Source organism: Nilaparvata lugens, chromosome 1, assembly GCF_014356525.2.
Source record: "Nilaparvata lugens isolate BPH chromosome 1, ASM1435652v1, whole genome shotgun sequence".
Taxonomy (NCBI): Eukaryota; Metazoa; Arthropoda; class Insecta; order Hemiptera; family Delphacidae; genus Nilaparvata; species Nilaparvata lugens.
This window is the reverse complement of record NC_052504.1, coordinates 28,002,471-28,029,357: the sequence shown is the minus strand read 5'-3', so window position 1 is coordinate 28,029,357 and position 26,887 is coordinate 28,002,471. Positions and strand designations below refer to the sequence as shown.

The window sequence follows — 26,887 nt, the reverse complement described above, 5'->3', positions numbered from 1 at the left end:
ATGAACACAATACGTGACACGTAACGAATAAATGAACTCGTAATAAATTATCACAATAACTGAAAGTACCTAAACTCTATTATCTGAGATACGGTAAATTGTTTGTTGAAGCTGGGAAATCTTTTTGATTTGAAATAATATGATATCCATTTATAATCAGTTTACATCAGTAAAAAGTAAACTAATTTTTGAAAATGATAAAACTATATTGGAGCAGTGAGATTTCTTTCTGGATATGGAAGTACCTAATATTGGTTAAATTTGGTAGAGCATAGAAATAAAGTTAGGTACTATAGAAATACTCTACACTAGGTTGTAACAAATTCTTAAAATGAACCCCCCCCCCGAAAATAATTATATATTGATAATGAAATAGAAAAAATGAATAATTATAATTTGTAAATTTTCAGCAGTGAAAATCATTTTGGGAAACTTGCGTTCAAGCTGGAATATATTGGTATGTTCAACTAAACTTCTTAGGGAAGGAACATAACTAAGTTTATGACCAATTTAAATGTTTTTTATTTTCTTTTGATGAGGGAGAATTCATGTTTTTGTGAGTGGCAACGAGCCAGGCTGGTTGGTTCCATGGCTGTCTAGTTTTGTTGTTAATAAGAAACTGTTGGCTGCGGGGGTCTTTTGGTCTTGCAGAATCGAAGCGCATATCGTCCCGTAGGGGTCCGTCCCACTTTACTTGACAGGACTGGGCTGGGCAGGGTAGGGTATGCGGGTGCTTCGGTGTGGCAAGGATGAATTTAAGAACATAGGGGCGAGCAAAACTCGGGGAGAGATTTTGAGTCGGGCTGTACCAGCATTTTTTTGACGTCAGTCCCCCCTCCAAAGTTCCCCCTATTTCAGTGGGGGCCCTACAGGCTGTCGGCCGAGATCGCTTGCCTGCTTGCCTCTGGTGGAGAGCCAAAGCCAAAGCCACAGCCACAGTGAGAGTGAGCCTCCCCACGCAGTTTAGTTTGACTCGAATAACGGGACCCTCTACATCGTTCCTCAACTGTGACTGTGTTGCGTTCCCTTTCCCTGTCTCAGCTTGTAGTTCTCGTGCGTTATTGTGTTGTGCTTTTGCTTGGTGTGTATCATGTGAGTTTAGTGGGATATCATTACCAGCACGATTTGCGTACAGTAAGTTATTTAATAAGTGATTTGTGGAAACTGTGATTTTGTAGTTTTTCAAACCAAAACATTATTCATTTCTTCGATACAAGCAACCTGAAAACAGAATGTGAGTATTTTTTGTGTCCTACCCTTCGCCGCGCGTCTTCCCTTCACCAAACACACACACAAAAAGCATCCAAGTTTCTCTGTCCTCTTCTATAGTTTTCGTTCTGTTGTGTGTGTGTGTGCATGCATTATGATGCAATGAGATGACCTTGTAATAGTTTTGTACCGTATGCAAAGTATGGTAGATGCTGCACCAATTCTATATGATTTTGTTTATTTATGCGGTGAAAACACCAAATTATTTTATTAAGCGATCAATCAGAACATTTTCAATCGTATATCTCCAGAATACATTTAACTCTTTTATAAATTTTTAATGATGATACATTCAGCTCACAGATCGGTACGGTAGTCTACCTAAACGCTTTTGAACTTGAACTTGACAAGCTTTTGCAACGAAGAGGTTATGTTTTGCTTAGTGAATATTATTCTAGGCTATTCCTGAATAATATATTCATGTTAGGCCTATTATTATGCAACCGTATAACTTATGCGTTGTTAAATATAATATTGCTGATCTAGTAAAACAAAAATTTTCTGAAAATATAATTTTTTAAGATAGCGTACCGTAGTTATTCAATTTACTAAAAATAACTTTTAGTTGTGTTATTTTAATTTTTCGTAAATTGAACAACTTTTTCAAAAATTGATATTTTCAGAAAATTTTCGTTTTACTAAATCAACAATACCATGAAGAAATCCATCCTCTAATTCTCATGGATTTATCTCTTACCGAATATGAAATGTTCTCTAACAAAAATTTAAACTTCAGGCGCTCATATCTCAAAAAGCAATGATCGGGAAAAAATGTTTTCCTGAGAAAACTTTTTCATTTTGATAGCTTGATGATATACAAATCGAAAAACTTTGAAAAATATCACTAGTAGAAAGTTTATTTTAAGCCTTTGCACAGCCTTTCATATCTATTCAAGTAATGAATAGGCTATTTGGGGTTGCGCGCGAGGGACACCTCGAAAATAATATAATGATCCGGTATTCATTTTTCAGGCTTATCAGAGAGAATCTGAATAAAAAAATTACATTTATTTTCGGTTGCATTAGTTTTTTGTTTGAAATTGAATTGTGGAGTAGGAGCGGGAGTTCAACTATATTCTCATCGTTATGTGACTGGTTTTATTGCACTGCAGTAAGCAAAAAATATTCAATTCATGAAATATGTCTACAATAAAATAGACAAGCCAGCAATAAAAAGTTTTACTTGAAAAAATACGACTGAATAGTGACTATCTTAATAGTGTTCGGTGACTTCAATAGTTTCAGATTCTTCCTTTAAAATGGCACAAATCTTATACTGTATGTTACCTCGGTGGCCGTAACACTGTATAGTGCCTATTTAGATTAACACCAGCCATTAATGGTACCGTATGCAATAACAGAAATGTTGTCCTAACCCTGTTTTGGCCAGCCAAAAATATTGGGGGGGGGGGGTCAAAACTATTTTACTAAATATATGGGGGTACGTATCCCCCTGTCCCCGGGGTTTCTCAAAAAGTCTACGCCCATATTTTCAAAGTATTCACTATTGAGCCTATAGATAAATTGGGACACCTGCGTTGGCCAAAAATATTGGGGGGGGGTGAGTTGGTCAAAACCATCTTATTAAATATTTGTGGGTACGTATCCCCCTGTTCCCGGGGGTTTTCAATTAAAGTCCGTATTTTCAAAGTCTTGAGCCCGTCGGTGAATAGGGACACCAGACTGGGTCGCCAGTGGGACACCAGACAGAAGTAAAGTAAGATGGGACATCAGTGACACACCAGGAATGGTCGCTGGCTGGCGACCCTAGTGAGGCACCAGCCGCCCGCAAAAATGTGGTGTCCCTATAGTGAGAGTGAGGTGAGGTGAATGCAATAACAAAATTATTCTTAGAGACTCGCTCAGTCACTTGATGCAAACTCTTTGTCCTAATAATCTAATAACGCGCTATATAGGCCTATAGGCTATAGGCTAGGTATTTCATTAGGTAATACATCATATACGGTACATATGATTCATAGTATATGATTAATTTTCAAATTAATGTTAATGCTGAAGCTCTCATAAATTTCATGAGCTCTATTTAAAATTTTGTTGGAAATTCTATTGATATCTAACGGTTGAACCTATTTATACCGTATACGGTATCATATATATATGGTATTTTATATTATGTGGTGGGTCTTTTTATAATAATTATTATATTCGCTAAAAGAAGTTTAAATTCAAACTGTGAATCAAAAGGTTCCAAGTATTTTCGAAGATACATAGATTTATATAGTGTAAACGACCGTAATACCAAATCTCTTATTTTTATAAAAGAATTTGTGATGAAAATAATTTAAAAGTTACGTTAGTCACGGTGGGCCTACCTCATTATTTATTTGAAGTAAACATTTCAGTACTTTGCTTATCATTAAAATAATTTTTTCCTTTGTTTTCAGTGAAAAATGGCTAATAAATCATTCCATCTGCGTTGGAATAATCACCTTCAGAATTTGCGCACATTATTTGAAAGCATCTACAACGAGCAGAATCTAGTGGATGTGACTCTGTCGTGCAGCGATGGCATGCTCAAGGCCCACAAGCTGGTCCTCTCCGCCTGCAGTCCTTACTTTGAGGCTGTTTTCAGGGATAATCCATGCAAACATCCCGTCGTCATACTAAAGGGCATCCAGCTACAGGTAACAGCCTATTATTATTTATAATTTATGATTTATAATCTATAGAAAATTAATATGCCAATTTGAATAATTTTTCATTTTAAAACTACAATATCATATTTATTTTGGTTTCCTACTATTTCTTAGAAATTACTTATTTCCTGATCGTAAGCTCAACACTAATCTGTATTCTCAAAATTATTCAACTCTCATAGTTCATCCACAAAAGGTATTGTTTGGCATGGACACATTAGTAACAGATGGAAAAGGTGGGACAGAGGGTAAAAAGAGTATAATAATACTCTTATAATAGTCGGCTATAATATACTCTTTCTATTTTTTTATTTTTTTATTGTGGATGATGACCTCATGAGAATTTGCTTGTGCGTGGGTGATGAGAAGTTCGAGGGTGAATTATTATTTAATGATCAAACGTACACGCCTATTCGATGGAACTCGGCTGGATTCGAACCCGCGACCAGGCAGTACTAGCAGACTTGAAGGGTGCAACGCCTTACAACTTGGCTATCTGGCCGGCATCTGGCTCTTGTATCTATAGTCTGTGCAAACCTTATATTGTAGTATTGCTCTTATGGAGTAGCCTACAGTGCTGCCATATTTCACAGAATTCAGAGAGCTTGTAAGTTGATTGTGTGAGAAAGAGCGAAAAAGAGAGTGTATGTCTTTTTGATAGAATCAGCATAAAACAGCAACGCAGTGTGCTCCTATTGTTATATTAAAATAGCATAAAGCCTCGTCCTGCAACGGGACAAGTTTGCACGGAACATAATACGCATTTTTGCTGTTCAAGACTTCGCTATGGGCCTTCATCTTGAGTTAATAGAAACCAGTTTTGTTCAATTAATACTTTTGTGATCCACGTTCTAAGTAACAGTTACTCATAATATGGATTTTAAAGTATTTACCAATACTTGTCCCTTTTGAGAAATTTCAAGCAATAGTAAGAACGCATACCTTATCAAGCTTTTTAGAAATACAATTATGTATCCTTATACCTTAAGATCACTAAAAATACCTTGAGATGTCTTCGGCCTGTGTTTATTTTTTCACCTCAGTTCCACAGGTAAAATCATGTGACGAGACATTTTCCTCCAATTAAATTTAAATACGATTTGTTTGATAATGTATTTGTTGAAAAAATGAATAAACATTTTTTCCCACTTTCTTTCTTCCTGGACTTCAGATAGACAGGCAACACCTGATAAGTTGCTCCAGCCATAATCATAATTGCCTTCTATAAAATATACATTCTTCACAGTTCTCCGAGATAGAACACTAGTCTGGATTTTATTTTTTATTTAGGCCTACACTTTTATAAATAGTTAACAGTATGATCAATGACAATACAGTATTTATATTGATTAATTCAACTACTGAACTCAGTATTTTCAATATTTCGGAATCACTATTCTGTCGCACTTCGCATACCCAAAATACATTTTTCGATTCATCGATTTTTATATCAGTTTGTTTTTATTGCAGGAAATGCAAACATTATTGGAGTACATGTACATAGGCTCAGTCGATGTTCAAGAAGATGACTTGGAGATTTTGTTGAATGTGGCCAGTGAGCTGCAAGTGAAGGGACTTGTTCAGAAGCAACAGCCCTTCGCCAATGGCAATTCCGCTGGCCAGCCAAATGAAAGGAAGAGGAGATTCGACAATGACAGAAGACTGAATAACGGAAAATCGGAAAAACACTGGAAGGTTGAAACCCTTCTTTCACCAGATGGACTCTTCTATAACAACAAGAAAAGTAAAAATAATACCAATGAAAACAGCCAGAACACTGAACCAATTGAAGTGAGTATACAACCTTTTTGACAGTAGCAAAATTATCGATTCCACACAACTTTCAGATCATACGTTGAAAGTTAATTTCTTAGATAGGAAGGATTTGCAACGTTGTTCAAATTTCATTAACATTGATGGCATGCATTCATCAACTATTCTTCCCGAATTGCCAAAGTCGTCAAATGAAAAAAAAAACAATTGCCGAATTTTCTCCAACTACTCTTTCCAAAGTGTTAAAGTTTTGTCGATCTCTGATAAATGGTTTGAACTTCGAAATGGAATGGAAACACAATTCAAAAATAAGTCAGTTTTTATCTAAATTCAAATCACCTTTGGATTGGAAAGATTCTCGTTGCAAGTTCAAATTGAATCAAGCATACTCATTAAGTAGTTTTTTTTTATTATCATGTTTGTTCTTAAACGATCATCAAAAATTTGATTTTTTAAAAAGTTGTGTACGGTACTTGTGTCTTTTTGCCAGTAGACACAGCAAGATACCGGTGACTAGATTCATAAAGATTTGTATTGATATTGGTTGAAACTTATTCCATTTTATAATAATAATTATTATTATGAAACGATATTAAATGCTGTAAATCACCCCGAAGACTTCTGCTACTGCAAATATTGACAACAGGGTAAACAGCTAGATGGAAATTCGATGAGCGCTACTGTACAAAAATTATTTGTCAGCCCGGGAAGACTGATAATGAAAATTATTTAGAACATCCAATGAAAGCTCTATAAATAAATAGAACTAAGGTCTTCTGCTACTGCAAGTATTGACTGAAGTAGTAAATAGCAGAAGGAAATTCGTTGAGTGAAACTATCCAAAAACTGTGCCCAGACCGGGAATCGAACCCGGTACCTTTTACTTGCTAGCCGAGCGTCTTTACCTCTTCGTCCACCAGTAATTCTCTGAACAGCCTCACTCAATCATGATGTTATCCATTCCAGCCAGGTATCATTTCATCATTAACTGATGTTTGCAGGAAGAATCGCAATCACAGAACGAATCCAACTCGAGCCAGACACTGATGGAGTCTGACTCGAACCAGGGGGCCATGCCACTGCACCCAGTCATCAAGGAGGAGCCTTCGGGCGTGGAGAGCGAGGGGGGAGGTACGTGCGATGACGTCATCAACGCCGCCAACATGTTCCACCCGGGGGCCGAGGCGGGAGTGGGGGCGGATGAGAAGCTACAGCAGCAGACTGCCTTGGCGCTGTTAGAGCACCACGAGGAGACCACTTTCTGTCTCATCTGCAACAAGAACTTCCACAGTAGACAGAACCTGCGCAGACATCTGCAGACGCATACCGGCGAGAAGGTATTTACTGTCTTTCTCCTACTGAGCAAGAGGTTTCATTGGTGGATATACATAACGAACTCAAACAATACATTTCCCTAGTCACCCACACAGGTTTTCTAACCTTTGGTATTATTATTCAAAAACGTAAATTGTTCACAATAAACAGAGGATTAATAAATGTATCTATTGTAGGAGTGTATCTCCCAAGAAAATTACATTGATAAATTATAGTTTTGTATCGCTTTTGAAATAATAATAATAAAATTTGATTTGATGGCCCACTTGAAAATAAAGATATTAGCCCCAATTCACACCGAAGATGACCGAAGTGGCATATACGGCACGGACGTGGCACGTACTTTTGTCACTTTTACGCCACTGGTACATAAATATATTATGGTTCAATGCAAAGAAACGTTGCGTCTCTTCAATTTGCATTGAACCATTATTATTATTATTTATTTAATTACTATTATATTATTTCAAAAACAGTACAATACAATGGAAATGTTTGGCTTGTTGAAATATTTTACACTGACATCAAACTGTCAACGTTCCTTATAAATTGAATATATAACATAAATGCATCACATTCAACCAACGCTGAAGTGAACAATCAATGCAGAAGTGAATCTCAGTATCGCTAACATATTCATTGATCGGTGTAACGTGTTCCATGTTAACTTTGACTCTGTTTAGCAAATTTGTGTTTGACTATGAATGAAGTTATTATAATCATCCAAAATTTATGACCAATGTTCGATGTGTCGGGTGTAACGTGTTCCATGTCAACTTTGACGCTGTTATGCAAATTTATGTTTGACTGACTATGAATAAAGTTATAACAAGCATCGAAATTTTATGAACCATTTTTTGAGTGTTGTTTGTTGTGTCCGCCCAGCCACACCGCTGCGACTACTGCGACCTGTCGTTCCTGCGACTGTCACACCTGCAGCGGCATGTGCGTGTGCACACGGGCGAGCGACCCTACGCCTGCACACTCTGTCCGAAGCAGTTCTCGCGCTCAGACAAGCTCAAGTCGCACATGACCATGCAGCACTCTGGCCTCACCCCCACCACCGACAAAAAGCCGCGTGGACGACCCAGACTGGTCAGTACTACCATTATGTGTGTCATTGTAAAAACTTTAATAATATCCCAAATCAAAATTAACAATCTACTATTTTTTTTGGCGAGGGCTACTTTTATTTATCTTGAAGTTAAAAATCCAAATGCCTTTTTTAACGTTTATTCATTATTTAGAAATATTTTGGTTTCAATTTCCAGATTAACAATCCTTTATTTATCCATTGAATATAGCTGGGTTCGCACACAACAGGGAAAATATAATTCAATAAGTTTTAATTAGATTATTCATATTCAATCGGCTGGTATGAATGGGAATTGTTCCATTGAAGCTTATGTGATTATTTTCACTGTTGTTTGTGAATGAAAAATTAAGTTGCACTTCAATTCAAACTAGCAAATTTGAATTGTCAAAAATTATCAACATTGTAAAACAATGTCTATTGAAATGTTATGTAACTAAAAGAATGATCATTGTCATAAACTAACATGGTAAACTTGAAATACTTGATTAATTGAATTTGAATATGTATAGCGGAAAAGGTACAGTGGAGGTCCTAGAAGCCACCCGTCAATTGATCATTATCCCTGAGCTCAAGGTCTTATTCAAGAAGGATTCAGCATTTTTTTACGATATCCCATGTAAACATTTACTGAATGTTACTGTTGTTATGGAAAGTGGTAATATTGTGTTCGACTTTATGAAAACATTCATGTTGATTGATACAGTTAAGATGTGAATTCTCTAAATGTTATCTCTATTTTGAAAACATTATGAAATCAAATTCATAATAAAATTAACATGGCGAGCAACAATATCTTAGAAGAAAAAACCAGTTTCCTTTTTATATAATTTCCTCACATATCAGTAGAGTGAGACTTTTCAATTGAAGTACCTTGATCACTTTAAACACTTCACAAAAATTAGCAAGGTATTGGAAATAAGGAGGAATTTGATTGATAGCTATCATTTCTTAGTACAGGGTTGGGCAGGGAGGTATAGATGATTTAAAATAACAGTTACACACTCATTTTTGAACGAAACTCAAAATTTATTTTGTGTGTGTGTACCTTGGATGTTGCCATTATAAGAATTGAAGAGGAAAAAATTTAAACATTGATTATATACGAAAAATAACATCTGTTGAATGCTGTCCGTTTTTGTCCATACATTCCTGTAGACGTGTGAGAAGTTGTCCATACTCCTCTGAAGCATTGCACGTGGTAACGCTCGAATTTATTATGTTATTGTTTCACTCAGGGCTTAAAGGGTTCGTGATTTGTTTATGTATGCCTATGCCTTTAGGTAGCCCCATAGAAAATAGTCACAAGGTGACAGGTCCGGTGACCGACGAGGCCACTTCACATCTCCACGCAACGAAATGAGGCGTCCAAGGAAGGTCTGCCTTAGAAATTCCATAGCTGCTCTCGATGTATGGCATGTCGTCTCATCTTGTTGAAACCATACAGTATTGACGTTGATACGTCGTCTTCTCAATTTGTCAGAAAAAATTCACGCAGCATCTTTAGGTAACGATCCGTATCGACTGTCACGGTTCGACCGTTTTCTCGAAAAAAGTAAGGGCCAACAATAAGTCTTGTGGGCCTACCTAAAAGTACATGTATACATAAACAAACCACAAACCCTTGAAGCCCTGAGTGAAACAGTAACACAATAAGTTTGAGCGGTACCACATGCAATGCTCCAAAGGAGTATGGACAACTTCTCACAACGTCTTACAAGAGTGTATGGACAAAAACGGAAAGCATTTAAGTTAGCAAATGTTATTTTTCGTACATTATCAATGTTTTAATTTTTTCCTCTTTAATTTTCATAATGGCAAAATCCAAGGTACAAACTAAAAAATGAAATTTTGAGTTTAGTTTGAAAATGAGTGTGTAACTGTTATTTCAAATCATCCTTACCTCCCTGCCCAACTCTTTATAATATGGAACGGATTTTAGAAGGTATTGTCTTCACACCGGGTAACCGAGACTTCAGCCGTCGATCAGCCAAATTGTTCATTTATAATAGATGAAAATTTATTTCTTATTTATTTATGCATTGACACATACAATATCATTATCAACTATGACTGAGTGGGAAAGGAACACTCATTTCATTGAAGGAAAGGAAATCTATTAATGGATCGAAAATTTGATACATAAACTATTAAGAATTGGTCTTCTCCTGTGAGATGGCACGCGCTGATTTGATTTTATTTGTTGCAGCATCCAATGGTGCCAACCGACTTCAGCCTGACAATGAACAACGAGAACAGCATGTTCGAGTCGGCTGGCATGTCGATGAACGCCCTCGGCCTGCCGGGTCGCTTCAACGATGTCACCATCAGTCCGGCGGCCGCTGCGGCCAGCACATGATGTTTGGCCCAGTCGCAGCCAGGGGCCGCCGCAGCCGCAGACGCACCGCCCGTCAAACGCAAGCGCGGCCGGCCTCGCAAGATACGTCCCGTCGATCCCGATTCAGCTTGGGCGCGTTAACTTCGCTCAAAAACAGTCATTTCTACTTGCAAACAACTGAACGATCTTCTCAATCAGGCTGTGTTCTAAACTCTGCAAAACAACTTTATCGGGATAAACGTGACTCAAGTCAATTCTTGCATTCTGGCTACGACTTTCGGAAAGAAAGAAATTCAAAGACACTTATTGTAAATATTTGTCGTTCAATGTTTACTAACACTTGCTCCATACAACCGATTGATGGTTTCTATCTCGGATACTAGAACACCCGGTAGGGATTACGGACTAGATTCACAGTATGCTGCCGTGGCAGTGACGTCACTCTGATCTCTATAATGAGTATAGGGACATGGGTATGAGTATATTTATACTATTCACAGTTCAAAACAAACTTATCTTTGGCAGTAACCTCACTCTGATCTCTATAATGAGTATAGGGGCTTAGGTATGAGTATATCTATACTATTCACAGTTCAAAACAAACTCATCTTTGAGAATATTATAAATTAAGTTGTAAATAACACAGTATATAAGAAATACAAGATTACACAAACAAACACATTATCAGGAATCACGAGAAAACACAACAAAGAGCATACCAAGACTATATACACCATGTAACCGTGATATTCCTGTAATAGTATTTACTAAAGTTCTAATACACTGTGATGAGGGGGAGAATTCAGGGTCACGTCAGGCCTCACAGCTCTCCAGTTTGAACCTACGCGTGATCCCTACTGTGTGTTACAATATTCAAGGTTTATATGACCATTTCATTGAGCTAAATCCTAATCATTTACTAACATATGTTTCATAGATAGTATACTATAATGCCATTAGTTGAACATTTTGTTCAACCAGCTGAATCATCGTCGTTATAATAAGTACGTATTACAAAAATGTCGTCATTACTTGAACCTAGTGTACTTATCTTTTCATGCTCAACCATACCAGTAACGAACGAATGAATGAGTTCAACTGTGAGTATTGAAGAATGAATGTTGAGAAGCCCCATTAAGACTTGGAATGTTTTATTTATCTGTATCTGAATGAAATAATTTAATTTGATAAACCAAACCATTTGATTTACTTATTTCAACGTTGGTAATGATTATTTTTGTTCCATATTTAATCTAGAGAAGGATGTCGTGTTTTATTTTGAAAAGTATATTATGATAAAACTATTATTTTATTGTATGAGGTGAATATGCTTACTATTCAAATATTCGCAAGTGGTGTAGCATTTAATTTAAAAAAATTAATTTCTCACCCAAAAGTGTTAACTGGCAAAATTATATCTTGATATCATTTAAACCGTCGGAGCTTTCAAAGCAAAAGATTAAATTTCATAGTTCTTACTAACTATTTTACTCGTTTACAGTAAAACTGCAATCTTACCATAGTCTATTTGATAAGCACTTTCTGGATCAAGTTGATCATGATAATTTTATTTATTTGTATTTTTTCTACTACTGTATCATATCAGAATAACCAACATTCCTTTTAATCATACATCAATGTTTATCTGGCCAAGTATTCAATTTAATATTTTAATTTTACCGTATTATTTGTTACCAAATAGTTGAAACGCTATTATTACTATTGCATATTGGTAATGAGAAATTGGTGAAATCTCAACCAATATTCAATATTACCTATCAATAAAATTATGTAATCATTCATTTGAAAATTGGACTAATGCCTTGGTTATAGTGTATAGGTGGAGCTGTAGTGCGAACAGAAAAGGACAGTAAGGTATTGCACTCCAACCGGGTGAACGTGTCAGTTACTGACCACTGTCTGGTCAGTACTATGTAACCTAGTCGTCAAATCGGGATAAATCGAATCTTCATTAGTCCCAAAAACATCACAATGATTGAAAATAAAAACCACGGCTTGATTTGAATATTGTAGACAGAAGCCAATTTTTTCGTGTTATAAGTTTTGAGTTCATCAATTTATAGACTTTCGATTATTCCATACATTTGAACAATTCTCGACTTTTTCCAACAATCCTTATAATTTTATTTTTTCAATCTTTATTTTCTATTTTTATTTTTGTTTTGTCATCATTCACATTGCCATATTGTTAATGAAGAACGTACTCTCCCTAATTTGACATGCGTTTTGGATGAAGAGTTCTCGTGTCCATACAAATATCTACATTCTATTCAATTGGTCATTGAAGTGCCTGCTGTGTTGATTAATAAATAATTTATACATTTTTCTGTAGTACCTACATTTTCAGATATTTAACAGAGAAAAATATATAATCTTAATAAAAAAATTGCCCATACATTATAATTATTTTCATACTATCAAATAATCATCTAATATTACATAGTATTTACATGAAAGCTCAAATCTAAAGTTCATCTATTGTATTGGTGATGAGGGAAAAGTATATTAAATATTTGACATATCACATTGTCTTGTAAAGCATTATTATTTTTCTAATGTACAGTTGAGATTGAAAAGGACCAGTTGAAAGAAGGATCCTGATAGTTGAAAGCTTAATTATTATTATGAAATGAAATTATATCTAAAACCTATTTTCTAAATTCCGATATTTTTCTACGTACTATCTTGAAATGAATTTATATTCTAGTTGAGATGAAGATTAGATTTGATAGAATTAAAAATCTTCAAAGTAGGTTTAGGCCTACTAGTACCTATAAAAAACTTTCTATATGAAGCTATTACAGTATTTGGGATGGAGACATTAATGAATATTTTGCTAATTTCTGAGTAAGGTAACTTCTTGAGTAAAATGTACAGAGAATGTCAAACATTTATTAGTACGTTTATTGTACCTGTACAGAAGTCAAACAGAACTTTAAAGTTTATTGATAAGTGAAACCATCGAGAAAAGATTGCATAATCTTATGCTTTCTTTTCTCCATGGTAAAACATCCAATAGTAATGAATATAGATGAGCTTTGAATATAGATTCTGTGCTTCAAATAACGGGTTTTAAATACATTTTTTTGGAAAAAAGGCGAACATCGAAAAATTAAGAAATATATTTCTTTGAAAATTTTAGAAAATGGCGAACAAGATTAATATGCTTCCAAGATAAATATGTTTTATTTTGTGCTTATTGACGATTTTGAAAAGTTCTGTTTGGTTTGTGTAATTATATTATGATGATTTGTTTAGCACTTGAAATGTAGATGATTCTATTTTCAAGAATTACAATATTTTTAAATTATTTACAATTGTGACCACTAGAAAATAATGCGAAGGATATGGATAAAGTATACTCTGACTGATAATAATAAGATGATTGGTTCCCATGGAGCAATTAATAGATTGGAATCGTAATATTTGATTTATAAAGAACTTTGATCGTTACGTGGATTATTTACTACTTTCATCAATTTGGGGCTAGATTTTTTTGCTGAGGGTGATGCCCACATGAGCTCTAGGCTTGTGCGTGGTTAATAAAGCGAATTTTGCTACAGAGTTGTATTGTGAACAATTCACATTAACCATACTTCTCATCTCCTTGGCTATTTTCCTCGCTGAATATACCGTATATCTGTATTCAAATGAAAATGGCTGTTAAAATAACTGCTAGTCATTCTGGTTAATTCTGAAAGTGGTATTGTTTAGAAAATATAATTATGAATCTCAAAAAACAGATTGTGATGAGCAAGTTATTGATGAATTTTGTTAGAAATAAGGTTTTAATTCAACTTGCCATAATATGTTTGAGCTATCTACCTCGGAGTGGACTTTCACTCACCATAGCATGTCAAGGAACATGAAAATGTGCCATTGAGTAATAATTATTGAATTATATTTTATAGTTCCTTTGTTTGCATGCATGGACAAAACATAAATACTTCTAGAACATACGTCTCTCAATTTCTAGTTTATTCCTAGACTACCAATCAATAGGCTACTGTACCGGAAGATTTTGATAATTGAAGTGAAAGAAGAATGAAGATTGAAATAATGCAAGTTGTTTCTCTGTGAAAATGACTGTTGTTGATTGAATTTTGGAAGTTGGATTTGTGTGAAATTACTCTTATGTTTTCTTGCTTTTACCCCTATTATATTGTCTTGTATAGAATTGATTTATTTGTGAAATCCTTATTGTATCCATTTTTGTATATTGTTTTTGAAGTATTGTATTTTTTTATCCAAAGAATAAACTAAGAATATTCTCCTTAGTCTATATTACCGCATGCTATCATGTAACTTGGAAGAATTATTTTTACTCTCTTACAATGGAGTCGAAGAACAATTATATTTTGTAAAAGTTGAACTTGAGTATATTTATTTTTATTCCCTGGAACCCCATCACGTGAACTTATGTATCGAACATAAACTGATCAAATACCACATACGAATAAATGTTGAACTGAATTTTTTTTTGTTATATCTTTCAAATGAACAATATTGGATGTGGACTACAGAGCTTTGAGATTTGTACTTATAGCAAATACTTCTGCCATTGTGTTGATGGAAATATCTGATCGGTTATGATCAGAAAATCTGACCAGTTTTGTTGAAAGATTCAAATAATTGGTCCTTTCATTATCTCTAAGACAGGTTTTTGATGATTACAGTCAATAAATAAAATTAACTATCAAATAATGAGTATGATACAATAGTGGACCAGCTAATCAGCTTTCGTGGAGTGGACAATATCACATAATGAAAGTGTTGGTTAAATGAAAAGACACATGAAACTGAGAAATTCTATTTACAATTAAATGCATACAATCAAATTATAATAAACATTAATTATTACGGTACATTTCAAATGACTGGATTATAAACATGAGAACAAACGAGTATTATAATACTCATTAATAACAATTATAATATAATCTAAAAAATTCAACATTTTTTATAATCGTTTTATTATGATTAATTCAAAAGTAAGACAATAAATGCAGTGGAACAATTTTATAATAATTTCACCTTTAGTACCTAACTACTGTATTTATAAAGCTTCTAAAAGTCCGCTTGGTAAAATCACAGATTGTGGATGAAACAATTTACGATTTTAACGATTATAAAACAACTGGACAATTCAATCGTCAATACTATTAAAAGATAACTGTTCTATGACCGATAAACAATTAAATCTTATTTACTTGTCTTTTATTTAATTCAGCAAAGGATATAAAATTTGGAATGCATATGGCACCTGATAAAGATAATATATTCTTATTAAGGCACTGACGAAATGAATAAATTCATCCTGTAGTAAAATAAATACATGTGGAATCAGGAATGTATTCTGAGAGGTGATAGTACAGGCGTGCAGACCGTACTATTAAATACTTTAATCAACTGCTCACAAAAATATACGAATAAGAGACAAAAATTAATCCAGTAATTAGCTTCCTTGGATATTTGTATCACATTTGATACATTATTGAATAATATGTCCGGTAATGAAGTGTATATAAGAATATTTTATATGTACTGATTCAGAATATAAAGTAGCTATATCAACATATATACTGTAGTTTATTCTTGTGCGTCCTTCCTTATTTATGGATTCTTCCACAACTTATTTGATCTATTTACTATTGGATCAGTATAGCAGCTCACTAACAAAAGTTTAGTTTTGAGCAATTTTTATGACCAGAATAATTGAGAAGTTACAAAGACAGTGCTTTGATTAATACTCAGTGTTTAGAATACAAAAACCAGTGATGGCTATGTACTGTGTACTCTACAATAGTAGTAGAATTCATAATAATATTTTCCATTCAATCCTGTATTCCGCATACTTTATTGGCTGGTACAGAAATATCTGCAAAAAGCAAAGTCAACATTTTTATTCTGTAAAACAAAAATTAGCACTTATTCCATTCTCAGAAATATGAGGGTCATTTTTCTTTCAATCTCCTGATCACATATCATAAGCCACAGACAAGGGGTAGGGGGGCGATTTCCACAGAGCTGAATGGCTTATCATCCCCACTAAACGCCCTGTGGTCGGTGCAGACAAATCGTCAATTATTGTTATCGAGTTATAGATCGTCTAGAACATGAACATCTCACTCGAGTCTCCCGCGAAGTTTGCTAATTGTTTGGCGTTATTTCTTTTTGCAACCAAAAGTTCAGAAGAAATCTACCAATGAATGATTCAAGATAACGCAGGAAACGTTATGAGTGATGGTGTTGTGCGTGAATTGTGTCGGAAAATTAAAGACGTCAGTTGGAATGACTTTCAGAATAGTTGTGATCCACGAAAACTCTTTTATATTGTTTGGTAGTAGAACGCATAAGCACAAAGCTAAAACGCACATGTCCGACAGTACAAGTACTTTTCTGTTGTTTATTATCAAGTTTTGAGCCGGTTTCATATCCACTGACCCCAAATGTAGCCTACACTTAACACAGGCCAGAGTGTCAGACGAAAACATTTCTATGTAATCTGCATGAGTGAAGTCACATATACTAACAAACATTCCGACTATCAAGTCCATCTAAATTAAATATGAGAATAAATTTAATGGAGAGTTATGCCTCGTAGATATACAGTCAGAGATACTGATACAACAGATGCAACTGATACGCTATCTTTTCTCTATGGTACAGTACCCTAGTACAAGTTACTAACTGCAGTAGATCTACTGAAGCAGAAGTTCGAAATGGAACTGTTGACATATAAGAGAGCAAAAAACGTACATTGTAGATTTGAGTTTTCATAAGTTAGTTTAATGAAGGACTTACCAATTTTCTTTGGATAAGGCAAGTTTAGATTGTTCATCAAATCAATGAATTCATTTTTTGACTTCGTCAGTCGTGGATTATATCTCTTCTCTTCCCAAACAGTTGTGCTCATTTGACCTTGACATGAAATAATAAAAATAATTAGAATAAAGACAAAAAAGGTAAACACTGGTAAGAGACTGAGACTTTATATCAAATAGAGAGTGGATGGAAAAAATAAACTATCGTTCTTTAAGTTGATAATATGAAGAGTAGGTATTTAAGATGATCTGTTCATTTCAAAAGATCAACTCATCAAACACCAATTACAGAGAATTAGCCATTTTGCAGATTCATCAACAATATTATATAATTATCACATTGTGGATTATTCATTTATAGTTAGAGTAGATCGATGTAATAAATGTTAGAGAACATTTCATGACTTTCGTAGAAAGAAAAAACAATTTATCGATCACAATTGAATAGCCTATTCAAAACTGGTATTTAATAAATTACTTTCAATGATGAGCTTTCTAGATTAATGGATACTATTTAAAATGAAGGTTGATTGATCATAAACGTCTCCCATCACTCACAATCCAAAGTTGAGTCATTCATTATCCTTCACTATTGTGGAAATAGTATCTCCAAAAGATTAATATTTCTCATCGAATATAAAATGCGATTAATTTTTCAAAAATGAAAAAAATGAACACAGACCCAACTTTTAACAATTTCTTAATATTGACAATGAAACTGATTTTATGTGAAAGATAATACTTTACCTTTATAGTCATGTGCAGGGAAGAGTCGAAAATGTTCGGGAAGCGAGAATATGTGATTGTGTACTGACTCGTAGAGCGTAGCAGCGTCTCCCTCTTGGAAATCGGTTCGACCACAACCTCTGATCAGGAGAGTATCTCCTGTGAATGCGATTCCTTGGTCTTCGGCAACGTATGTCACACAACCTGCAATGGCAATGCCAAAAATACTAATTATTTCTAGAACAGACGATATTGACATTGACATAGAAATTCGTTAATTGACATAAAACATTTCACAATGTACCGGTATGTCAAGGTCAAAAAATCAGAGACTACCTCTGATTTGGATTGACAGTACTCTCACAGTTATGGAGCTGAATGATTCTCCAAGTCTATTTGATTCCGGTAAATATCACATTGCGAAGACTCATCAATTGCTGGTATCACATCAAATATGCTATTTACGGCAGACGTTCACCATTGTTCATAAATGTCCTATTTTCAAAAGCATTGAAATAGAAATAATAATTGGAAAAGCGTATTTTCAAATCTATATATATATATATATATATATATATATTATATTGTATATATAATATACAGTATAAAAGCGAAATGGCACTCACTCACTGACTGACTGACTCACTCGCAGAACTAAAAATCTACCGGACCAAAAACGTTCAAATTTGGTAGGTATGTTCAGTTGGCCCTTTAGAGGTGCACTAAGAATACGCCCAAAGTCTGCGTTTTCCAGCGTTTTTTAGTGTTTTCTCAGCTTTATCGAGAACAAATGAACAGAAAATGTTCAAATCTAGTACAGAGCTCAGCTAGGGTGTAATAATGTTGTAATGTTAAGCGTATGAGTTATAACAATTTTTCCATCTTATTCAGGCTTGCTGTGGAGGTGAGGAAAAAATAGATTGATCCTATTATATTAAGCGAGCAATTTATGTATATCTGTTCATATTTTTATAGCTGGTTATTTTTATATTTGGTTATTTATGTTCAACGGATCTCGAAAACGGCTCTAACGATTTTCACGAAATTTGGAGCATAGTAGGTTTATGATATAAAAATTCGATTAGACTAGGTCTCATCCTTGGGAAAACTCGCTGAACGATTTTCTGTGGAAAATCAATATATCGCATCCCCGAAATTCATAAGCTGACGTATAGCCAACTGTAAAATATAAACACGATCATTTTAGAGAATAATTGTGTTCTGTTTATCAATAAATAAAAATCTGGTGTGGTAGACTCACACAACTTTCCTTGCTCATTGAACTGTAAGCCTCATTCTCAAACGAGAATAATTTAGGGGAATAACATAATGACGATTGGCGGCAATATATTTGCAACTACGATCAGACTACTGTATATGTATATATAATTGTTTTCAGAGTACTTTTTCCTTTGTGTAAATTGTGAAATTCCATGATTTTTTTAAAAGTCGACAAAACAGCTGTTCTACAGATGAAATATCTTGACTATGATTGTGTTCTTTTTATAAACTGCTCTACCTACCTACCTCATGCAAAGGTTACAAAGTCCATTTCTCAAGGATGAGGTGGACCCCCCATTCGTTTCCCAGGAAAAAGACTCATGCCAGTTGATAGAGCTGATAAATAACTATACAGGGTATGAATTTGAAAAAAATCGTTAGAGCCGTTTTCGAGAGAACCGTGAAAAACATGGTTTTTTGTCATTATCCGCCATTTTTCTCTAGAATATTACGGAGCTCCTGAAATTTTCCCAGAAATGAGACTCATGCCAGTTGATAGGGCTTATAAATAGCTATCCATGGTATAAATTTGAAGAAAATCGTTGGAGCCGTTTTCGAGAAAAACATGGTTTTTCCGCCAAATTATCCGCCATTTTTTCCGCCATCTTGAATTGAATTTTATTGAATTTCTTATTGTCGGATCCTCATGGTATAAGGACCTTAAGTTTAAAATTTCAAGTCAATCGGTTAATTAGAAATGGAATTATCGTGTTCACAGACACACACACACACACACACACACACACACACACACACCACACACACACACACAGACCAACACTCATGAGCCCAAAAATCATGTTTTTGGACTCAGGGGGCCTTGAAACGTATAGAAAACTTGAAATTAGGGTACCTTAATTTTTTTTGGAAAGCAATACTTTCCTTACCTATGGTAATAGGGCAAGGAAAGTAAAAATAACGAGCGAAGCTCGGTGCCCCGATATTATTAATTGAAAAGAGGGAGAATTCTTTAAAATGATGGTGTTTTTGAATGGGCTTCAAAAATAAAATAAAAGAAAAATACTATTTTGAGTAGAAATTAATCATTGAAGAAATCAATCATCTTAATAAGTGATTAAGTGACTACAAAGTTTTTCAATTTGTTCAAATGTGGCTAAAAATAATCAAGCAAAGATTATTTTTAAATGTGAGGCCTACTTGGTTTCAGGGAGCATCCCTGAATTGCATAAAGTTCAAGGAGGGGGAGTTGCAATATTATGGCTATAGCTGTAATTTTTTTTAGATGAGGAGGGAATGACTAGGAGGAATTCAGATGGGATTTTAGATTTTTGCGTTGAATAGTTCAAGGATACTTCATTGATGAATATATAGGATTCAATGATGCAGATTTGTGCTATCCACGTACTATACTGATAAAAACTTTCTAACAATATGAATAACTGATGCACTTTTTAAAAATATGAAACTCAAACTGAATGAGTATGTGCGAGTAGAAAGTTCATAGACATGTTCAGAAATTAAGACAGTATTTTGAATTGTTGGTAGGGTATTACTACATGGTAGTCCTACATGTTAGGACTCTGTGAAACGGTGAGATCCAAGCTTGGTGATACATAACTACGTGGACTACCAGATTGAACATCCTAGTATCGGATTTCCTATCCGATGACAAATATGCTTTATCTATGGTTGAATGGAACTTGCCATTTGTGTGGCCTGGAGTGGGCCGAACATCGAGTTTGAAAGATCCGAACTCTATGACGTCATGAGGCTCGAGTTTGATGTCAGCATTGGCGCCGCTCGATTTCGATATAATGCTCTTGCATCCAGGGATCATCTTCTTGAGTGCACCAGAGCCTGTTATGTGGTCAGCGTGCATGTGCGTATTCACTGAAAGCACAATATTGTGTTTTGAAAGAGTATTTATACTATATAATATGAGGTACAATATTTTATAAATCTTATAAGATCAGAAAATCATTCACTCACCATGAATTTGTTATTAAGTTATGATCTAAACGTTAAATTTCAACAAATTCATCCAATCGGCTTAGCCTAGTGGTCTGAAGCGTTGTATCTATATGTATTGATTGAAAGTTTGATTGTATGATTGAAAGTTAGAATCCTGCCATGGGTATGTTTGTTCGACCATTTCATCGAATTACCTACGCAAATAATCAGAACACTCCCCTACACACAGATCAGTCTTGTAGGGAGATTCCGACAATTTTGTCTTGTAAACATGTTATAGGCTATTGTAACTGTTTTTTTGAAAAATATAAATTGATTTGTAGGTATTTATAACAACTATCATTCACAGTCCACTGCCCTGACCTTGGATTCTGTCATAAAAATTGGTTCATCCGGGCCAGATTTCTTGATCCAGTTTTTACCTGGGATAATTGTTAATTGGACCAATTGTAAAATTGGTCCTCCAGCCCGTTCATTTTTGATCTAGTGCTTACCTAGGATAATTGTTAACTTTTATTACCCATTTCTTGGTCCATTGAACCTTAGGGTTTCAGTGACCGTGTGCCTAATAGTCTAGCTTGACGCCAATGATTAGGTCCCACTCTAGAGTATATTTTATTCCATTGTACCTTTGTATGTTTATATTGTTTAATATTAAGCATTCACACACTTGTTTCAAATTTTCAGTACTGGCTGCAACTCAAAGCACGCTGCGACGTGTATGCACCAGCTATCAACTATCTTGTACCCTGAGAGACTGAACCGCACTGAACTGGTCACAGACGGCTATTGCGCATTGAGAAAACAACACACGGCAAACTACACAGCCTTGCGAGCTCGCTACTTGACTCGCCGCACAGCAAGCTTGATACAACTTGCCTCAAACGCACAGGCGTGCCTCTCTGCGTACTGGACCAGCGCCCAAGGTGCTTATTGGCGCAGCAATCGCATTGCTACAGTGCAGCATCGTTTCGTTCACTCAGGTTTTTCTGTTAGTTTTTAAGCATGTCCGATCATGAGGAAGATTCACTTCCTGAGCCTTCTGCTCTTTTCAATACAAGAGACAATTTACACCACGAAATAGATTGGTTCATAACCAGCTATAGCGATTATGTTGTGGACACTGAAGCCACTTATTATCAATTATTGACTGTCAAAAACGAACTAGGTTCACTTAGAATTAAGTATGATAAAATTCATGAACAGCTATGGAATTCAGAGTTGCAAGCACAAGACACTTCAACTCATTTTGAGATACTTAATAAGTTTATCTCCATTACCTCTAAGGCAAACGCTGCATTAACTGCTTTTGAAAGCAGACAACGCAACAATGAGGCCACTGCTGGTGCTTCCCAGCGGCCAACATCTCAAAACTCACATTTGGCAAATTTTCAGTTGCCTCAGATTCCGCTTCCACGCTTCAATGGGGAGCTTTCAAAATGGCAAGCATTCTCAAGTGCTTTTACCAATATTATTGGTAATCAAGATAATATTAATGACTCATTGAAATTTTTCTATCTTCGTCAATCACTCAGTGGTGAAGCTCTTGCTAGAGTGGAACACATTGAAGCTGACGAAAATGGTTTTCAGCTTGCTTGGAACCTCTTAAGGGAGAGGTATGACAATAAGAGACTAATTGCTGCCAGGCACATCACGGCAATTGAATCTCCGCCTACCATAAAGCGTAACTGTCCGCAATCATTACGGGCATTCATTGACTTTTGCAAGTCCCACATTACCGCGCTCGAAGCGCTTCAACTTGGAGTCCAAATCAAGGACTTATTGTACATGCACAAAATGTTGTTGCAGTTGGATACTGCTACTGTTCGAGAATGGAAAAGAGTGTTGGTATACACGACATTCCCACCATTGATAAATTTTGGAATTTTTGGAATCTCAATGCAAAATCATGGAAGCTGTTGCTTCAAGCTCAGCTAACCATCATCAAGGAAATGTACAGCAAAGTATATCCAACTCGGTTGGTGCTCATAGCAAGCCGAAGTTCAATCAAAATCAATCAAATGTTCAAGCTAGGATGCAGGTTATTACCTCTTCTATGTCACCTTGTAGTTTTTGTAATTCTGTTGGTCATTTTCCAAATCGTTGTAATGAATTATTGAAGTTGCAGGTTACTGATCGTTGGAATGCTGTCCGTGACAAAAGGTTATGTTATAATTGCCTCAAGCCTTTCGCACCCAATCATGTTTGTTCGGACAAATCGTGTACACTTTGTGGCAAGAGTCACCACACTGTTCTTCATAGGTCGTATCCTCAATCACGAGACACTCAGCCTACTTCTAAGGATAAGGTAACTTCAATGTTATTCATTCTCAATCCTTTGCTCCCTCCAAGGGTAAGAATGCTGTTTTGAATTCCGTCATGGTTCAGAATGCGGAAACAACTAAGCAAGCTGTTTCTCATGCAGAACAGCCTCAGAAGAACTCTCATGTCACAATGAGCTCCACTTCGTCTCTGTGTTTGCAACAGCAATCAACTGTCGCTTGTTACCTACTGCCGAAGTTTTGGTTCAATCTTCTAGTGGGGAATTTATTAAAGCAACCGCGCTTTTAGATTCTTGCTCTGATTGTAATTGATGTCAACTAGGTTGGCTGAAAAATTGTCACTTGCTGCTTTGTATTCTGACACTTTGATTCATAGTGTAGGTGAGAATAAGACCAAATCATCTATTTCTCATTCGGTTGCTTGTCTTCATCTGATCGTTCGTGGTCGGTTGAAGAAAATTGTATTGTAGTTGATAGCATATCATCTAATGTTCCTAGTGTGAACATTGATCTTTCTAAAATTTCAATTCCTGTTGAACTCAAATTAGCGGATCCATTGTTTGATCAATCTAAACCTGTAGATTTGTTACTTGGTGCTAGCATATTCGCATCTATACTTCAGCCTGGTAAATTGTATCTAGCTCAAAATGCTCCCATTCTTCAGAAAACCAGTCTAGGTTGGGTCATATTTGGTTCTTGTAAAGCTATTTGTCCTATTGCAGCACCTTGTTCGTGCCTCCCTGCTTCACCTGTGGCCGCTCCCCATAGGGTCATGTCAAATTTTCTAACTTCAAATGATGTCTCTCATCAGTTAGAGAAATCAGTTCAGGTATCAGTTCAGGAAATCAGTTCTCAATCAGTTCAAGTATTAGCTACTACTTCGTCTCGTAATGATGTTATTTCAGGTATAATCAATAGTTGCTCCACCTATCACAAAATCGTTCGTACAATGGCGTATGTTCTACGGTTCATTCATAATTGTAGGAAACAAAATTCAGTCGCTCCGCGCTTTGGTCAATTAACTATCTCTGAAATTTCAGAAGCTGAAAATTGTATCTTCAAATCCATTCAAGAAGAGGCCTTCTCTGCTGAACTTAAAGCACTGCGTCAAAATCAGGAGCTATTGCCTAATAGCTCTATTAAAGCCTTGTCACCATTCATTCACTCAGATTCTCTGCTCAGAGTTGGTGGACGTTTGCAAAATGCAAATGCTTCCTTTGATTATAAACATCAAATATTGTTGCCCAGCAATCATAAATTCACTCGTGCATTGATTGTTGCTCACCATTGTCGTCTAAGTCATGCTGGTGTGCAGGCCACCATGGCCAGTGTAAGACAACGATTTTGGTTTCCCTGCACCCATCGCACCATCAAAAGTGTATTGCGGCATTGCATATTGTGTTTTCGCTTTTCGGCTCTTCGTTCTGAGCAAATCATGGGTAGTTTACCAGCGGCCCGCATACAGGCTAATTTTCCCTTTTATAATTGTGGTTTGGATTACGCCGGTCCTATTTCCATCCGTGTAGGCGGCCCCAAATCTCGTACTTTTTCTAAAGCATACTTGTCGCTGTTTGTGTGTATGGTAACTCGTGCCGTTCATATTGAAACTGTCTCGGAACTTACTTCCAAGGCATTTATTGCCGCTCTGATTCGTTTTTATGCTTGTCGTGGCATTCCGCATTCCATTTTTTCGGACAACGCCACAACTTTCGTTGGTGCCAACAATGAGCTATGTGAGCTCCACGAATTTTTGTCCTCTGATCGTCTCAAGTCAGATATTGATGACACTATGTCTGTACTCAACATCCAATGGCACTTCATTCCCCCTCGGGCTCCGCACTTCGGTGGACTCTGGGAGAATGCGGTAAAAAACTTCAAATGCATATTCCGTGTAGTCACATTCAACAAGGTATTTAACTTTGAAGAAACCTGTACTCTTGCTGCTCAGGTCGAAGCCATCTTGAATTCGCGCCCTCTTGTTCCCTTGTTGGAAGATCCACATGATCTTGCCTACTTGTCTCCAGGTCATTTTTTGATTGGACGTCCACTTATGTCATTACCCTTCTTACCGCCTAACACCAAACACATTGATCATCGTTCACGTTGGTATCAACTTGCTGTTTCTATCCAGGAGCTTTGGGATAGGTGGTCTCGTGAATATTTAACCACTCTTCAGAAAAAAGGCAAATGGTTAAACAATTATGAAAATTTGAAGGTCGGTACGGTTGTCATCTTGAAGGATCCTGGTTCCGCGCAGTCCACTTGGAAGCTGGCGCGCATTACTGAAGTTCATCCCGGTAAGGACAACAAGGTTCGAGTTGTCACTGTTCTCACTCCCTCTGGCACTTTTAAGAGAGCTATTTCGAGTTTAGCACCTCTTCCCATTGATGAGGATTCTAGTTAATCCCCTTGCTCTTATGGTTCATGTTGTATTTTTTAGGTTTCATTGTTTTTTTTCCCTGGTTCTCACATGGGGCCCAGTTTTCAATTTCCAATTGCCTTGCCAGATTTTACATATTTCTTACTTTTTCTTATTGTGCCATACCCCCGTATGACACAAAGGGGCCCAGTTTATGTAAAATCTGACAAAGCATTTATTGGAACAGTTCCACTTGTTACTCGTTCCGCTACTACGTAGACATCATGTCGTCATTTTGTCCATCCCGCTGACCAGTGACGTCACAGTCGCGGTTCTTTGCCACTGCTCTAGTCAAGTTGGTTTTCTATACTATTATTCGTATTTTTTCGTCGGATTGTTTGCAGTTGCAATTTTAATATTTGTACTATTCGATTTTTTGGAATTTATTTTGTCTTTAGGCATCTTACTTTCTAGATATTGTTACTTTTTCACCATATGTTTGTGAACGTGTTGCTTACGTTTCAAACACATCCGGCATCTTCCTTCTTTCTACGAGCATTGTAGCGTCTTTTTGTCTTTTGCAATGGTTCTTAGTCAAGAGCGCATTTACGCTTTTGGTCTAAACCTTTTATCCATTTTCATCGGATCTACGGAACGTTTTTAAAAGTGAATTATTCTTTCAAATTAATTCATTTTATTCTATTCTTCAATTGTGATCCAATTATTCATCGATTGCTTCGTATATTAACTCTGATAAACTTTTGATAAACTTTGTCAAAAATTGCAACCTCGTGTGGGCGTTCATCGCTATTTATTTAATCTACGGAACGTTCTTAAGGTGTGAATTACTTCTGCAAATTAATTCATTTATTCTATTCTTCAATTGTGATTCAATTATTCATCGATTGCTTCGCATATTACTCTGATAAACTTTGTCAAAAATTGCAACCTCGTGTGGGCTTCAATTGCCATTCTTCTACAATTGGCTTCACCTCGT

General features: G+C 35.8%; 2 protein-coding genes across 2 annotated transcripts; one reads left to right on the top strand and one right to left on the bottom strand.

Moving 5' to 3' along the window:
* The first annotated feature begins 860 nt into the window (after nt 1-860).
* Nucleotides 861-14,858, top strand: LOC111058610 (protein bric-a-brac 2). The gene is made up of 6 exons (XM_022346158.2): nt 861-1,234; nt 3,675-3,914; nt 5,397-5,717; nt 6,701-7,036; nt 7,920-8,129; nt 10,337-14,858. Exons 2-6 carry the CDS (start codon nt 3,681-3,683, stop codon nt 10,484-10,486), a joined length of 1,251 nt encoding a protein of 416 aa, XP_022201850.2. The 5' UTR covers nt 861-1,234; nt 3,675-3,680; the 3' UTR covers nt 10,487-14,858.
* A 422-nt stretch (nt 14,859-15,280) lies between these two features.
* LOC111058613 (persulfide dioxygenase ETHE1, mitochondrial) lies at nt 15,281-21,244 on the bottom strand (the record flags this gene model as incomplete). Its single annotated transcript, XM_039424468.1, has 4 exons — nt 15,281-16,364; nt 17,291-17,407; nt 18,058-18,240; nt 20,983-21,244. Coding segments are annotated over 4 exons (606 nt in total), but the record flags the coding sequence as incomplete, so codon positions are not given.
* Between the last annotated feature and the right edge of the window lie 5,643 nt (nt 21,245-26,887).

Bases quoted from the DNA above. Each gene is read 5' to 3' on its own strand.
- LOC111058610 (XM_022346158.2), top strand. From the start codon at position 3,681: ATGGCTAATAAATCATTCCATCTGCGTTGGAATAATCACCTTCAGAAT. The intron at 5,718-6,700 runs GTGAGTATACAA...TGATGTTTGCAG, and splicing joins AGAACACTGAACCAATTGAA to GAAGAATCGCAATCACAGAA. The intron at 7,037-7,919 runs GTATTTACTGTC...GTGTCCGCCCAG, and splicing joins AGACGCATACCGGCGAGAAG to CCACACCGCTGCGACTACTG.